Here is a 15,059-nt window from a genome sequence, read left to right as displayed (position 1 = left end):
AGACTCTGCTCAAAAAAATAATAATAATAAAATCAACAAAAATTATAGTAAAGGAAAGCTTTTTTACTTTTTTCAACCTTCCTGAAAAATTTTTACATTTGACTCACACTTTATATTTGACTCTTTCCCCTTAGGAATGTTGAAGAGAGCTCCAAAAAGAAACAGCAATCTGAAGAAGATTCCAAAGAAACCCTTAAAACAAGTGAGGTATGTCTTAATAAAACCTCGTTTCAAATGCTCTTTGTTAGATATAGACTGTTTAGTCCTTTAGAGTAAAACTTAGAATGTAATTTGACTTTTTTCAAGCAAAATAAAAAATCACTTACATTCACCATTTTGAAATCCCATTTTGTTATGTCCCAAATTCCCCATTTTGTTGAGTTGATTTATATATTTACTTTTATCTAGGTTATAGCTACTTTTCTTCTCTTTTCCCATTTCTCACAATTGCAGTAACAAAATTGCCAGTAATAACAAAAAAGGAAAAAGGGAGGATAAAGTTAAAATCTAAAATCCCTCCACTATAACAGATTATCCATTTTATTCCCCTTTATTCCTTGTCCACAGGTCCACATAATTTTTTAGACTAGAAGTAACCTGGCAAACTGTTTTTAACATTTTACTCATTTTATGTTACCTTTTAGGCTTCCTAATTATTTAATGATTGTGTAATGTTACATTTAACAGGTATACCATAATTTATTTAAGCATGTGCCTATATTTTAGCACTTAGGTTGTTTCCAAGATTTGATCATTTTAAACAGTAAAAATGATGTATAATGTTTTCTTCCCTGTTCAGGATTATTTTCGTGAGACAAACTTTTGCTTTCACTGGTTTAAAATTCTTCTTTACAAAGCCACATTACCTATAGTTCTGTAGCTAAAATATCTTAATATTTCCAGAGGGAAAAAGCAGTAATTTAATGATTATTTGTTCATTATTAGCAAACGTAAATTTAATTTATTTATTCAGAAATTAAAGGCTTATTTAGAAGTAGATAGTGATGGTTTAATGACATATATTTAATATGTTTAACTTTTATGATAAATTTCTATAAGAAATTATCTCATAAAATTGTATTCACATTGTTTAGAATTAGTTTTTGATTGCAAAATTAGGTTGAGGCAAACTCTTGTTAGTTCTTTGAGGAATTTAATTTTAGGCTATTTATGAAGGTCTTGTTATGTAATGGACTCTATTATTAGTAGAAGTACATTAATCTTTGTGTTGGAATTTAAGGAGATGCAGTGTTAAACTGACTTAGAGACACAAAGGTCTGTCTAAGAACTTTGGCCCATTATTTGCCTAAGAATAATTATAGCTAGTAGTCAGTGAGTCTTTATTGAAGTGAATTTAGTCAACATCCACTCATTAATATTAATCATCCACTTAGTGCCAAATCACAGGGCAGGGAGGAAGGTTTAGATGCTATTGTCTCTCAGTATCCTTCCTTGAATACATAAACATATACATATGTTATATATGATATGGTTACTGTAAGTTATTGTGTACATTTGAAGCTTCATGTGTAGAATGTTGTACAAGTAGCCTAAATCCATGAGGTTGCCATACATAATTCAGGTTTCTAAATTAAAATATAGGAAATGTATATTTCAGCATACAGTTTTTAAATTGCCTTCATGTATTATGTTTTATAATGGAAAGACCATTGGACTGTCATTTATTCAGCTTATATTTATTATCAAGTACTGTGTGTTAGTGAGCTCTAGTGATGCAGAATTGAAGAATGAATGTATAGACAAATCAGTGCCTGTAATATACTGGAAGGAGTATTAGACTTGGAATGAAATAATCTAAACTAATTTCTAACACACCTACTGTGGCCTGGGTGTAAAGTTACGGAATCATGCTGAGCTTCAATTTCCTGATGTTTTAATGGCATATTTTTGAGTATTTAACTCTATTTTATGATAAATCTCTATGAGAAATAATCTAATAAAATTGTGTTCATATTGTTTAGAATTTTTTTTATTGTAAAATGTGGTCGATGCAAACTCCTGTTAGTTTATTGAGGAATTTAACTGTTTAAAATCAACTCAACAATGCCTATTTTTTAAATCAGGGAAGGTTTTGACGCCTACACAGACTGCTTGCATGAATTAAGTGAGATGTTACATATGTGACAGCACTTAACATATTAAGTACACCCAAATGTTACATTTGAATCTAAAAATTGATTTTGGTATTTCTCATATTTTAACCTTTGTTTCCTCCAGCATTGTGAAAAGGAAAAGATGTCTTCTTCAAAGGAGCTGAAGCATGTTCATGCAAAAAGTGAACCAAGTAAACCTGCCCGGAGACTTTCAGAGTCTTTGCATGTAGTTGATGAAAACAAAAATGAATCCAAAATAGAAAGAGAACATAAAAGACGGACATCTACCCCTGTTGTGATGGAGGGGGCACAGGAAGAGACTGACACAAGAGATGTAAAAAGGCAAGTAGAACGCTCAGAAATTTGCACCGAAGAGCCCCAGAAACAGAAAAGCACACTTAAAAATGAAAAGCATCTAAAGAAAGATGATTCTGAAATACCACATTTGAAAAGCCTGCTTAAGAAAGAGGTGAAATCCTCCAAGGAGAAGACTGAAAGAGAGAAAACTCCATCAGAAGACAAATTGTCTATGAAACATAAATATAAAGGTGATTGTATGCATAAAACAGGTGATGAGACTGAACTTCACTCTTCTGAGAAAGGTTTAAAAGCAGAGGAAAATAATCAGAAGCAAAGTCAACAAACAAAGCTTTCTTCAGATGATAAAGCCGAACGAAAAAGTAAACATAGGAATGAAAGGAAATTATCAGTATTAGGCAAAGATGGAAAACCAGTTTCTGAATATATTATAAAAACAGATGAGAATGTTCGCAAAGAAAACAACAAAAAAGAGAGACGCTTGTCAGCTGAAAAAACTAAGGCAGAGCACAAGTCCAGAAGATCAAGTGATTCTAAAATTCAGAAAGATTCTCTGAGTTCCAAGCAACATGGTGTTACATTACAAAGAAGAAGTGAAAGTTATTCAGAAGATAAGTGTGATATGGACTCTACTAACATGGATAGTAACTTGAAACCAGAAGAGGTTGTTCACAAGGAGAAACGACGAACAAAGAGCTTGTTAGAGGAGAAACTTACGTTGAAGTCTAAATCAAAAAGTCAAGGCAAACAGTTAAAAGTTGTAGAAACAGAATTACAAGAAGGTGTCACAAAACAGTCAGCCACTCCAAAACCAGACAAGGAGAAGAACACAGAAGAGAATGACTCAGAAAAACAGCGAAAGTCTAAAGTTGAAGACAAACCTTTTGAAGAAACTGGTGTTGAACCTATGTTAGAGACTGCTTCTTCTTCAGCACATAGTACACAGAAAGATTCTAGTCATAGAGCCAGGTTACCATTAGGAAAGGAGAAATATAAGAGTGATAAAGACTCCACTTCCACCAGGCTTGAGAGAAAGTTGTCAGATGGACACAAAAGCAGAAGCTTGAAGCATAGTAGTAAAGACATAAAAAAGAAGGAAGAAAATAAATCAGATGACAAGGATAGTAAAGAAGTTGACAGTAATCATGAAAAGGCCAGAGGTAATAGTTCAGCCATGGAAAAGAAATTAAGTAAAAGGTTGTGTGAAAACCGTAGGGGGAGCTTATCACAAGAAATGACCAAAGGAGAAGAAAAATTAGCAGCAAATACTTTGAGCACTCCCAGCAGCTCTTCCCTTCAGAGACCAAAAAAGAGTGGTGATACGACATTGATCCCTGAACAAGAGCCAATGGAAATTGATTCTGAGCCAGGCATTGAAAATGTGTTTGAAGTATCTAAAACCCAAGACAACAGCAATGATAATTCTCAGCAAGACATTGACTCTGAAAATATGAAACAAAAAATGGTTGCCACAGTTTTAAAGGATGAATTAAGAACTTGCACAGCAGATTCAAAAACAACAGCTCCAGCTTGTAAGTCAGGCCGAGGAACAGGAGTTAATAGTAATTCTGAAAAGCATTTCGACCACAGAAGTAGCCTGACCAAGAAAATGCATTTCCAGAGTGCTGTGTCCAAACTGAATCCTGGGGAGAAAGAACCCATTCATAGAGGAACTGATGACGTGAATATAGATTATGAAACTGTTCACAGAGTGTTACCAAGTGTCCCATCAGAAAATGACAGGGTACAGAATAATTTGAAAAACACAGCCAAACCCACTGAAGAATGTGTTGCTCAAGGAGATGTTGTTCCTGAACATTCCGCAAATTTAGACTCTTCTCCATCCTTAAGTTCAGTGACTGTTGTGCCTCTGAGAGAATCTTGTGATCCTGATGTAATTCCCCTCTTTGACAAAAGAACTGTTTTAGAAGGTGGCACAGCCAGCACTTCCCCTGTGGATCACTCTGCTCTCCCTAACCAAAGTCTGACTGTTAAGGAATCAGAAGTCCTTAAGACAAGTGACAGCAAAGAAGGTGTTGACAGTTTCACAGTAGATACACCAGCGAAAGCAAGCATCTCTAGCAAAAGACACATTCCAGAAGGTCACCAGGCTACTTTATTGGATGGTAAACAAGGAAAGATAATCATGCCTCTTGGAAGCAAGTTAATGGGCATGATTGTGGAAAATGAGAATGTTACCAAAGAAGATGGCTTAGTAGACGTGGCCAAGAAAGAAAGTGACTTAAATGCAGAGCCCAATTTAAAGCAGACAGTTAAAGCAACAGTAGAGAATGACAAGAAGGATGGCAGTGCTGTTGATCATCCTGTAGGCATAAGTACAGAAAAATATGCTGAAACTGTCAAACTTAAGCATAAAAGAGGCCTAGGCAAAGTAAAAGACATATCTATTGATGTTGAAAGAAGGAATGAGAACAGTGAGGTAGACACCAGTGCTGGAAGTGGCTCTGCACCCCCCGTTTTACAGCAAAGGAATGGACAAACTGAGGATGTGGCAACTGGACCTGGGAGAGCAGAAAAGACTTCCATTGCCACTAGTACAGAAGGGAAGAACAAAGATGTCACCTTAAGTCCAGTGAAGGCTGGGGCTGCCACAACCACTTCTTTGGAAACAAGAGAGAATGAAGTGGCTTTGCCCTGCACCAGCATTGAGGCAGACGAAGGCCTCATAATAGGAATACATTCCAGAAATAATCCTCCTCGTGTTGGTGCAGAAGCCAGTGAGTGCACTGTTTTTGCTGCAGCCGAAGAAGGTGGGGCTGTTGTCACAGCAGGATTTGCTGAAAGTGAAACCTTCCTCACAAGCACTAAGGAAGGAGATAGTGGGGAGTGCGCTGTGGCTGAGTCTGAGGACAGAGCAGCAGACCTACTGGCTATTCATGCAGTTAAAATCGAAGCCAATGTAAATAGCGTTGTGACAGAGGAAAAGGATGATGCTGTAACCAGTGCAGGCTCTGAAGAAAAATGTGATGGTTCTTCAAGTAGAGACTCAGAAATTGTTGAAGGAACTATTACTTTTATTAGTGAAGTTGAAAGTGATGGAGCAGTTACAAGTGCTGGGACAGAAATAAGAGCAGGATCTATAAGCAGTGAAGAGGTGGATGGCTCCCAGGGAAATATGATGAGAATGGGTCCCAAAAAAGAAACAGAGGGCACTGTGACATGTACAGGAGCAGAAGGCAGAAGTGATAACTTTGTGATCTGCTCAGTAACAGGAGCAGAGTCCCAGGGGGAACACATGGTTACAGGTGCAGGTGTTGTCCTGGTAGATAATGATGCACCACCAGGAACAAGCGTCAGCCAAGAAGGAGATGGTTCTGTGAATGATGGTACAGAAGGCGAGAGTGCAGTTACCAGCACGGGGATAACAGAAGATGGAGAAGGGCCAGCAAGTTGCACAGGTTCAGAAGATAGCAGCGAAGGCTTTGCTATGAGTTCTGAATCAGAAGAAAATGGAGAGATTGCAATGGACAGCACAGTAGCCAAAGAATGCACTAATGTACCATTAGTTGCTGCTGGTCCTTGTGATGATGAAGGCATTGTGACTAGCACAGGTGCAAAAGAGGAAGATGAGGAAGGGGAGGGTGTTGTGACTAGTACTGGAAGAGGAAATGAAATTGGGCATGCTTCAACTTGCACAGGGATAGAAGAAAGTGAAGGAGTATTGATTTATGAAAGTGTAGAAGGGGACAGTCAGATTGGTACTGTGGTAGAGCATGTGGAAGCTGAGGCTGGAGCTGCCATCATGAATGCAAATGAAAATAATGTTGACAGCATGAGTGGTACAGAGAAAGAAAGTAAAGACACAGATATCTGCTCCAGTGCAAAAGGCATTGTGGAAAGCAGTGTGACCAGTGCAGTCTCTGGAAAGGATGAAGTGACACCAATTCCAGGAGGTTGTGAGGGACCTATGACTAGTGCTGCCTCTGATCAGAGTGACAGTCAGCTTGAAAAAGTTGAAGATATCACTATTTCCACTGGCCTGGTGGGGGGTAGTTATGATGTTCTTGTATCTGGTGAAGTCCCAGAATGTGAAGTTGCTCACACATCACCAAGTGAAAAAGAAGATGAGGGCATCATCACCTCTGTAGAAAATGAAGAGTGTGATGGCCTTATGGCGACTACAGCCAGTGATGATATTACCAACCAAAATAGCGTAGCTGGGGGTAAAAGTCAAGGTAAAGGCTTAATGATTTCCACCAGTACCACAAATGATTACACCCCTCACATAAGCGCCATTATAGATGTAGAAGGAGGTCACTCGACTGCTCTGAGAACTGAAGAAAATATGGAAGGTACCAGAGTAAGCACAGAAGAATTTGAGGCCCCCATGCCCAGTGCAGTCTCAGGAGGTGACAGCCAGCTCACTGCCAGCAGAAAAGAAGAGAAAGATGAGTGTGCCATGATTTCCACAAGCATAAGGGAAGAGTTTGAAGTGCCTATCTCTAGTGCAACGACCATGAAGTGTGCTGAAAGTCTGCAGCCAGTTACTGCCGCAATGGAAGAAAGGACTACAGGTCCAGTCTTGATAAGCACCGCCGACTTTGAGGGGCCTATGCCCAGTGCACCCCCAGAAGCTGAAAGTCCTCTTGCCTCCACCAGCAAAGAGGAAAAGGATGAATGTGCTCTCATTTCCACTAGCATAGCAGAAGAGTGTGAGGCTTCTGTTTCCAGTGTGGTTGTTGAAAGTGAAAATGAGCGAGCTGGTACAGTCATGGAAGAAAAAGACGGGAGTGCTATCATCTCTACGAGCTCGGTGGAAGACTGTGAGGGCCCAGTGTCCAGTGCTGTCCCTCAGGAGGAAGGCCACCCCTCAGTCACACCAGCAGAAGAGATGGGTGACACTGCCATGATTTCCACAAGCACCTCTGAAGGGCGTGAAGCAGTCATGATTGGTGCTGTACTCCAGGATGAAGATCAGCTCACCATCACAAGAGTGGAAGACTTGAGTGATGCTGCCATCATCTCCACCAGCACAGCAGAATGTGTGCCAATTTCTGCCAGCATCAGCAGACATGAAGAGAATCAGCCAACTGCAGACAACCCAGAAGGAAACAGTGACTTGTCAGCCACAAAAGTGAGCAAGCACAAGGTCCCCATGCCCAGCCTAATTGCTGAGAATGACTGCCAGTGTCCTGGGCCATTCAAGGGAGGCAAAGAACTGGGTCCCATGATGGCAGTGAGCACTGAGCAGAGGCAAAATGGGCTATCAGTCCAAACCCCTTCTGCAGGGCAAGGCCATCCAAGCACTGTTTGTGCAGAAGGAGAAGAGAAGCATGGCAAGGAGTGCCCTGAAATAGGACCATTTGCAGGAAGAGAGCAGAAAGAGAGCACTTTACACCTCATAAATGCAGAAGAGAAGAATGTATTGTTGAACTTGGTTACAGAGACAGCAGCAGGCAGCAGCACAGCAAGTTGTTCAGCAGGTAGGGGCTTACAAGGGAGTGCTAACTCACCTGCCCACCCAAGAGGCACGGAACAGACGTCTGGGCAGACAGCTCAGGATCCCTCTGTTAGTGTTCACTATTTGGCAGCAGTAAATACCGGTGCTAATGCTGATGACATGCCACCTGTCCAAGGCACCACAGTTGAGCATTCCTTTCTCCCTCCTGAGCAGCAGGGGCCTGAAGATAACTTGAAAACCAGTACCACCAAATGTATTACTGGCCAAGAATCACAAATTGCTCCTTCCCACACAGTGATCCTTCCAGCTACCTACAGCGTAGCTCTGTTGGCTCCTAAATGTGAGCAGGACTTAGCTATAAAGAGTGATTATAGTGGCAAATGGACTGATCAAGCATCTGCTGAGAAAACAGGAGATGATAACAGCACAAGGAAATCATTCCACGAGGAAGGAGACTTAACGGCTACTTTGTCTTCTGAAGAAAATGTGTGTGACATAGGTGAGAATCTGTACGTAATTGCAAATTTTGACATCTTACAAAGATGATTGTACAGCAGAGTGCATTTAGGACACTTTCAAAAGATGATTCTGGTTCCAGAAAGATAAATATCTACAAATTTTTTTCTTGTATCATAATGTTGCAAAATAATTCTCGTCAAACTTGAAGGTCAAGCTTTTCTAAAAGATACTTGTGTTTAAAAGTTTAAAACCTTTGGCCCATTTCTCCTGTGTGGGGAGGAGTAAAAGCAGGAGGCTGAGACCTGGGAAGTCCATGTGTTATTTACATGACTGCTACAACTTACTAAACCACTTTGATCTACAGGCTTCTTGTCAGTCAAAATGAAGAGTACCCTACCACAACCCAAAGAAAGCAATATGTTTTTTTTTACCATCCTCATTTTACAAATAAGAAAATAGAGTTAGGAAATTTCAATAACTTTCATGGTCCTTGGGTGCCTCTTAGAACAACAACAAAAAAAGCTTCTGAGCCTCCATTTCTTGTATAAAATGTGGATAATAAGGTGGGATCATAGTACAAAGGCAAACATGATTCCAGCCCTTATCTCATTATAATATCTTTGAAGTATTTGTTCATTCAGTCTGCTGGTTCCTTTGAATCAAGGGAGCACATTATTAACTGAGCTTATTTTTCAGATAAAATGAGTTCGTTTCTAGTTTAGCATATATTCGAATGAGAAAGGAAACATTTTTCCCTGCTGACAGATTTTGGACAGTTCTAGTCTTTTAGAAATAACTTTCAAAGATATTTTCTCAGTCATTTCCTATACCATCCAGCTTCACATACTTTATACCAGATACCAGGATCTGGGGATGCAAGGATAAATCCTCAGGAGAAAAGTGAGCAGTGACACTTTAAAGTATGACAGTTGCATAGAATGGAATTAAGCACAGAATGCTGTAAGAAGTCAAAGGGTACCCATGGGCTGGACTTGAAGGGGCAGAGGAATTCTTTTCCACTCTGGTGTCCTAGACTTTTAACTGAAACAGACCTTAGCCATCATGTAACCCCGCGTCAGGAAGCTGAGGCCAATAGATTTAGTCTTGCTCATTATAGAGACTTAGGAGACTTTAAGAATTGCTCCAAGGGTTGAAATAAGTAACTTTACAAGTTTCTATTGAATTTAGCCTAGAGTAAATTGAATGCTCCAGAAGTTTCTGTGATTCAGTCATTCAGTCATTGCTATAATTACTCATCCCTCCTTTTTTTCTGAATAAGCAAAAATAGAAGGGTTTCTACAGAACCTTCCATACAATCTACAGGATATGAGAAAGAGGTAAGACTAGAGTAGAATTCACTCTCTATAGCTGAGAAAATTTTATTTTTGTCTAACTCACAGTTTTTTAACTTTCTGCTCAATTTTGCTGTGCTTAGTATAAAGCAAGTAAAGTGAATCTGTTCATAAATCACCTTTACTGAGAATAGACCTTAATGACTCAGAATATTTTTTATGGACAAACTTGATAGCGATCACTGCAGAAAAATACTTGGAAACAGATGTCTGCACAAATAATACTTTTATCATTCTTTCTGGGCAGCCATCCTAGTTTGCAAACAAGAATTTCACTCACCCAAAATGAGCAAATGATCCCTGCCTTTCATCCAGATCCTTTTTATACATACGCCTTTTGATCCTTTTCTACGGACAGCAAAATAAACCAGAAAAGAAAGGTGGCACAGCCTGTCATAACCACATTATATTATCCATGACTTTTTGACCTTGGATGTATTTTACAAGCAAATTCTTAAATTGTACTAATGGCTTGAATTTCATTAGGCAATGAAGAGTCTCCATTGAATGTTTTGGGAGGATTGGAACTGAAAGCTGACTTGAAAATGGAGGTATGGCTTATAATTCAGCTGTGCTGAACTGAAAGTGATTAAATACTGTTTCATCTTATGTGGTACATAGAGTCTGTTCTCATTGGACTTAGGACATTTAGTGTTGTTATTTCTATATCCTGTGGGAAGAAAAAGCTAAGAACCTCAATAACCTTAGTAAATAGTGCCATCATCAGTTCTGTTTACTCAAGCCAGAAACACAAGAGTCATCCTCAGTTTCTCTGTCATCCCACATTTAATCTATCGCCATTTCTTACAGGTTCCATTTCCAAAATACAACATGAGTCCATCTACTTCTGTTTCTGCAGTCACCACCCTAGGCCAAGCCACTACTTCATAGCACCTCCATTAGGCTTTATTTCACTCCAGCCGTCCTCTAGTGTGATTCACACAGCCCTGCAGGTAGTCTTTGGAAACATAACTTAGGCCCTGTCATTGCTCTGCCTAAAATTGGTGGTGGCTTCCCATCATACTTAGAATAAAATCTGCTTTTTTTAAAAACATGGCTTGGGTACTTTATGCAATTTAGGCTCCATATCCCCTTTCTAGCCTGTTCTCAAGGCACCATCCAAGTATGTATGACAAGACAGCAGTGAACATGGGAAGAAAACAACTTGCCCAACAGGAGCAATGGGCAGGTAGACAGGAGGGTTTGCAAGGAGGACACTGGAATAGAGTTTTGAAAGTAGAGTGGAAATTTCCCAGAAGAAAGAAAAAGAGCCTTTCAAGCAAAGAGTGTTGTGTTCTAGACCCGGAGATAGGAGGGCACGTGGTATGTCTCAGGCACTGCAGTGGTACATGATGAGCTGTGGTGAGACTTAAGCCTGGAAGGGAGTGGGAGCCCATCAGGAAGAGTCTTGTGTGGTATGCTGAGTTGGGGTTTTGCTTTTAAAGCAATAGAAGACCCATTGATGGATGAAAAATGAGATTAGATTGATTTCTTAATTTGCTTTGTTTTTAAAGGCTGATGTATTTATTTTTAAAGTTCTGTGTACTCTTGAAAGTAGACTTTTATATTGTTTGAAGATGCTGGAGTTTTTTGTTTAATTCACTCGAGGTTAGTCTTCTTGTAAAAAACCCCAGTTAACTTATTTTTATGGTGCTTTGGATTTTTTAGGCTTATGTGCCTTCAGAGGAAGAGAAACATCGTAAAATTTTGGTACCACCAGAAAGTCTGTGTGGGGGAAAGCCAAGTGGAATAGGTAAGCTCCTTAGAGTGGTTGTTCACATTGTTTTTGATTGTTCCTTGCATATGGTTTTACCTTTCTAAACACCAGTAGCTGATGCATAGTAATATACAGGCTATATTAATATGCCTCTCGCTGTTTTAAAAGAATTCGGGGAATTCTTTACTATTATATTTTTAACATATACTTTTTCTACTGAAATGTCAATCAACATTATGTAGGGTAATTGTTTAAATCTGATTATTTCCAAATAATAATGCAAAACGAAAGTTGTTTTGGAGCAAATGCTTGCTCTAACCCCAAAATGTTTCTCCATACCCCTAGCCTGCCGCCAGACGCTATAGCAGCTCATTTCCAAAAGGTTAATCTGAGCCTAAGGGCTCACTTTAAACCATTTGCTCTTGTCTCTTGCTCTGGCTTTTGCCCCAGTGACTGCACAGAAACTGCTCTCAGCTTATATAAACTTTTCTCAGTCTCTGTGCAACAGTCTTTATTGCGGACTACAGATTTTAAGGGAGAGCCCCAGTGTCAGAAAGGGATAATGGCAGGAGCTCTTAAACGTTTTGGTCTCAAGGACCAAAAGATTACAGAAAAATTACCAAAAACCCGAGATTTTGTTATATGGCTTATACGTGTTGACATTTGCTAAATAAGAAATTAAAATTGAGAAAAGTAAATGTTAAGTCACTATTATTCAATATAATTAACTATTGTAAGTTAACTCTTTTTTCATGAAAAATAGCAATATTTTCCAAAACAACACAATTAAGTGATAAAAGCGAAATTGCGTTGCATTTTTGCAAATCCTTTTAAGTCTGGCTTAATAGGAAACAGCTGTTTCTCATATCTGTTTCCACATTCAATCCTGTTGCTATTTATTGTTTTGGTTGAAGTATATGAAGAAAATTCAACATTACAGATAGATGGTTGGGTTTTAAGCCTTTTCAGATAATTATGGGTACTTCATGGCCTCTGGAATATTACATTGAGCACTCACGTGTCTGTAAGACAAATAATGTTAGTTTGGCCCTTGTGGATTTCTTGATGGAAAGCCTCAGGAATTCCTGGGAGGCTGGAACATACTGGCTTAAGAAAATAGAAATGAGAACTGTGATAGTGAGGAATTATTTCTAGTTTGTATTGCAAACATGATTGTGTATTTTCTTCTGATTCCTACAATATTTTTTTTAAGTACTAGTAACTATAGAGTATGTGGCCAAATTTAAGCCAGTTCTCTCTTTTTTCCCACAATGTTAAAATGTCCACGCAAGTCAGATGGAATAAACAGGGTGATTTTGGTTGTAAATACGTATAACAGAAACTTCTATAAGTATTTGCTTAAAGAGACTTTGTTAGCTTACAAAACTGAAAAATTTAGGTAAAGCATAATCCAAGAGGATGCAGATAGCTCCAAAGACACGTCTGGTAGAAACTCCATTTTATATCTTCTTCCTCATCCCCTGAATAAGGATCATTGCTTTCTCATTCATAGCCTCTATTTTTAGCTTTGGCTTACCATTCCTGGCCAAAATTCTGAGACTTTTTCTGATTTAGTATAAGTACATATGTCTACCCTAAGCTAATTACTGTGACCAGACGAATATAGCTTACTATTAGAAATAAGTCAAGTGTTCTGTTCCTGGATCCACATGGTATTCCAGACAACAGTCTGGGCTCTTGGGGAAGGTGCCAGTATTGTCTGCTGTAGTCAGATTGGCTCTTTAAATTAGTTCCCTGACAAACATCATTAAGTCTGCTACTTATGAGTACAGGGAAATAAACATGGTGGTGACTGATGGAGATACGTCATTCACTGAAAAGAACGTGCAAATAAGCAGGGTACTATAATAAAGATATGAACTTGACTGTGAGAGTCAGCTTCTCTGAGGTAGGGCCTCAGGGAAGACTTGTATTGGCTAAATCAACCTCTTCCCCACTCCCTATCTTTTAATTACAGAAAGTAAGATATACAGAAATGCATAAAAAGTTCCCCACTCTCTATGAGTAACCACCTTCAGTACAATTACATATTTTAAACAAAAATAAAGTTATGTTTCTATTTTTCTAGATTTTTTTTACTCAACCATATATTGCAGGCATCCATTATTATTTTGTTAGCATATACAGATCCACTTTCTTTTTTTTAATAGCTAAGTAATCATAATACCAGTTTTATATCTTTTAGTAGTTTCAGGCTTTTTACTATTATAGAGCTGCAACAAACTTCCATAATGTACATCACTACATGTGTTTTACCACGTATTTCCATAAAATTGCATTGGGGGAGGGAGGTCAAAGACTATATGGGTTGAGTATCCCTAATCCAAAATGCTTGGGATCAGAAGTGTTTTGGATTTCAGATTCTTAGGTTTTTGGAATATGTGTATTACACCTCATTGAGCATCCCGTATCTAAAAATTCAAAATCTGAAAGTCCCAATGAGCCTTTCCTTTGTGAGTCATGTTGGCACTCAAAGAATTTGAGATTTTGGAGCATTTCAGATTTCTCATTTTGGATTTGAGATGCTCAACCTGTATAAGTTCTGAATTTTTATAAGTACTTGTTACTCGTTTGGGGCTAAATATTGAATGATGAGTAGGTGTGCATTAGGTGTACAAGGCAAAGAGAAGGGCAGTTGGTGTGGAGTGATTCAGATTCAATGAATAGTGCATGTAAATCCTCAGCCATGACTATCTGGGGAGGTGTGGGGAGTGGGAGCAGTTGAGGACCTTCTTACATAAAGCCATCTGAAAGGGTCTCAGAAGACATGTAAGAAGTGGCAGCCAGTCCTAGAAGACCACACTAAGACTTGGTAAGTCATTTATGCTGACAGGTTAAAACCCTGAAGATGACTAATCTATTCAAAACTTGGACAGATACATTAATTAAAATGTGCACGGGTGTTTTATACTACAAATAATTGACGTCTCATTTGTTAATTGTCAGGAAGCTAACATTTTTGGGTTCTGAAGTCCTTTGTTCCCACAGTTATTTTTCAGATAGCTTTACTGTGTTTAGGTACAGTTCAGTAAGAGATCTACTTACGTAAAAGGAAGTTGTTTAAAAGAAAAATGTGTGTTCTGTCATTGTTGAGTAAAAACAGTAGACTTTGTACTTCATGTTTCCAAAGAATATAAACAGACCATTGCTGTTTGAGGGGATAGGATCTAACTTTTCATTTGATGGCATTATTTTAAATGAACCTGTGTTATACTGCAGCTTAACAGCTACATTACGGTCTTTTACTTTTTTTCTAAGCTTCAGATCACCAACATAGTTAAATCACCATAGTGATTTAATGTACCACTGCCATTATTATAAAAATGCAGGCAACATTAATTTCTGTTGTCTAGTACTTTCTGGTAGTACAACATGGATTGATTGTGGGAAATAACTGGTCTGAATTTTATAATTTATGAAGGCAACTAAGCCACTTGGTGACATAGCCCTTCTTACCTATCTTAAAAATCTTCAAACTAGTTTCTCTACATTTCAGAAACATTATTCAGTTTCTTTACATCTCATTTTTGGTTTTGAACAGCTGAACTCCAGAGGGAGCCTTTGTTGGTGAATGAATCACTAAATGTAAGTTACTGTAATGGTTTTGATTTTTGTGGTTATTGGATTTTTTATTTTATTTTATTTTTTTGAGAGCT

At 38.4% G+C, this 15,059-nt stretch overlaps 1 protein-coding gene across 3 annotated transcripts in view; it reads left to right on the top strand.

Annotated features, from left to right (window-relative positions):
- The window catches only part of BOD1L1 (biorientation of chromosomes in cell division 1 like 1), a 58,337-nt gene that overhangs the window by 20,600 nt on the left and 22,678 nt on the right, over positions 1 to 15,059 (top strand). For all 3 annotated transcript variants that reach the window (XM_032272695.1, XM_032272698.1, XM_032272702.1), the window contains exons 9-13: positions 135 to 207; positions 2,239 to 8,353; positions 10,152 to 10,216; positions 11,334 to 11,418; positions 14,945 to 14,988. In XM_032272695.1, the coding sequence (XP_032128586.1) occupies positions 135 to 207; positions 2,239 to 8,353; positions 10,152 to 10,216; positions 11,334 to 11,418; positions 14,945 to 14,988 (6,382 nt within the window). The remainder of the gene's footprint in view (positions 1 to 134; positions 208 to 2,238; positions 8,354 to 10,151; positions 10,217 to 11,333; positions 11,419 to 14,944; positions 14,989 to 15,059) is intronic.

The sequence above is a fragment of the Sapajus apella genome, unplaced genomic scaffold, assembly GCF_009761245.1.
Source record: "Sapajus apella isolate SASKATOON/1434 unplaced genomic scaffold, GSC_monkey_1.0 scaffold5, whole genome shotgun sequence".
Lineage (NCBI taxonomy): Eukaryota > Metazoa > Chordata > Mammalia > Primates > Cebidae > Sapajus > Sapajus apella.
The sequence above is the reverse complement of the archived record's forward strand: the minus strand, read 5'-3'. Positions and strand labels throughout refer to the sequence as shown.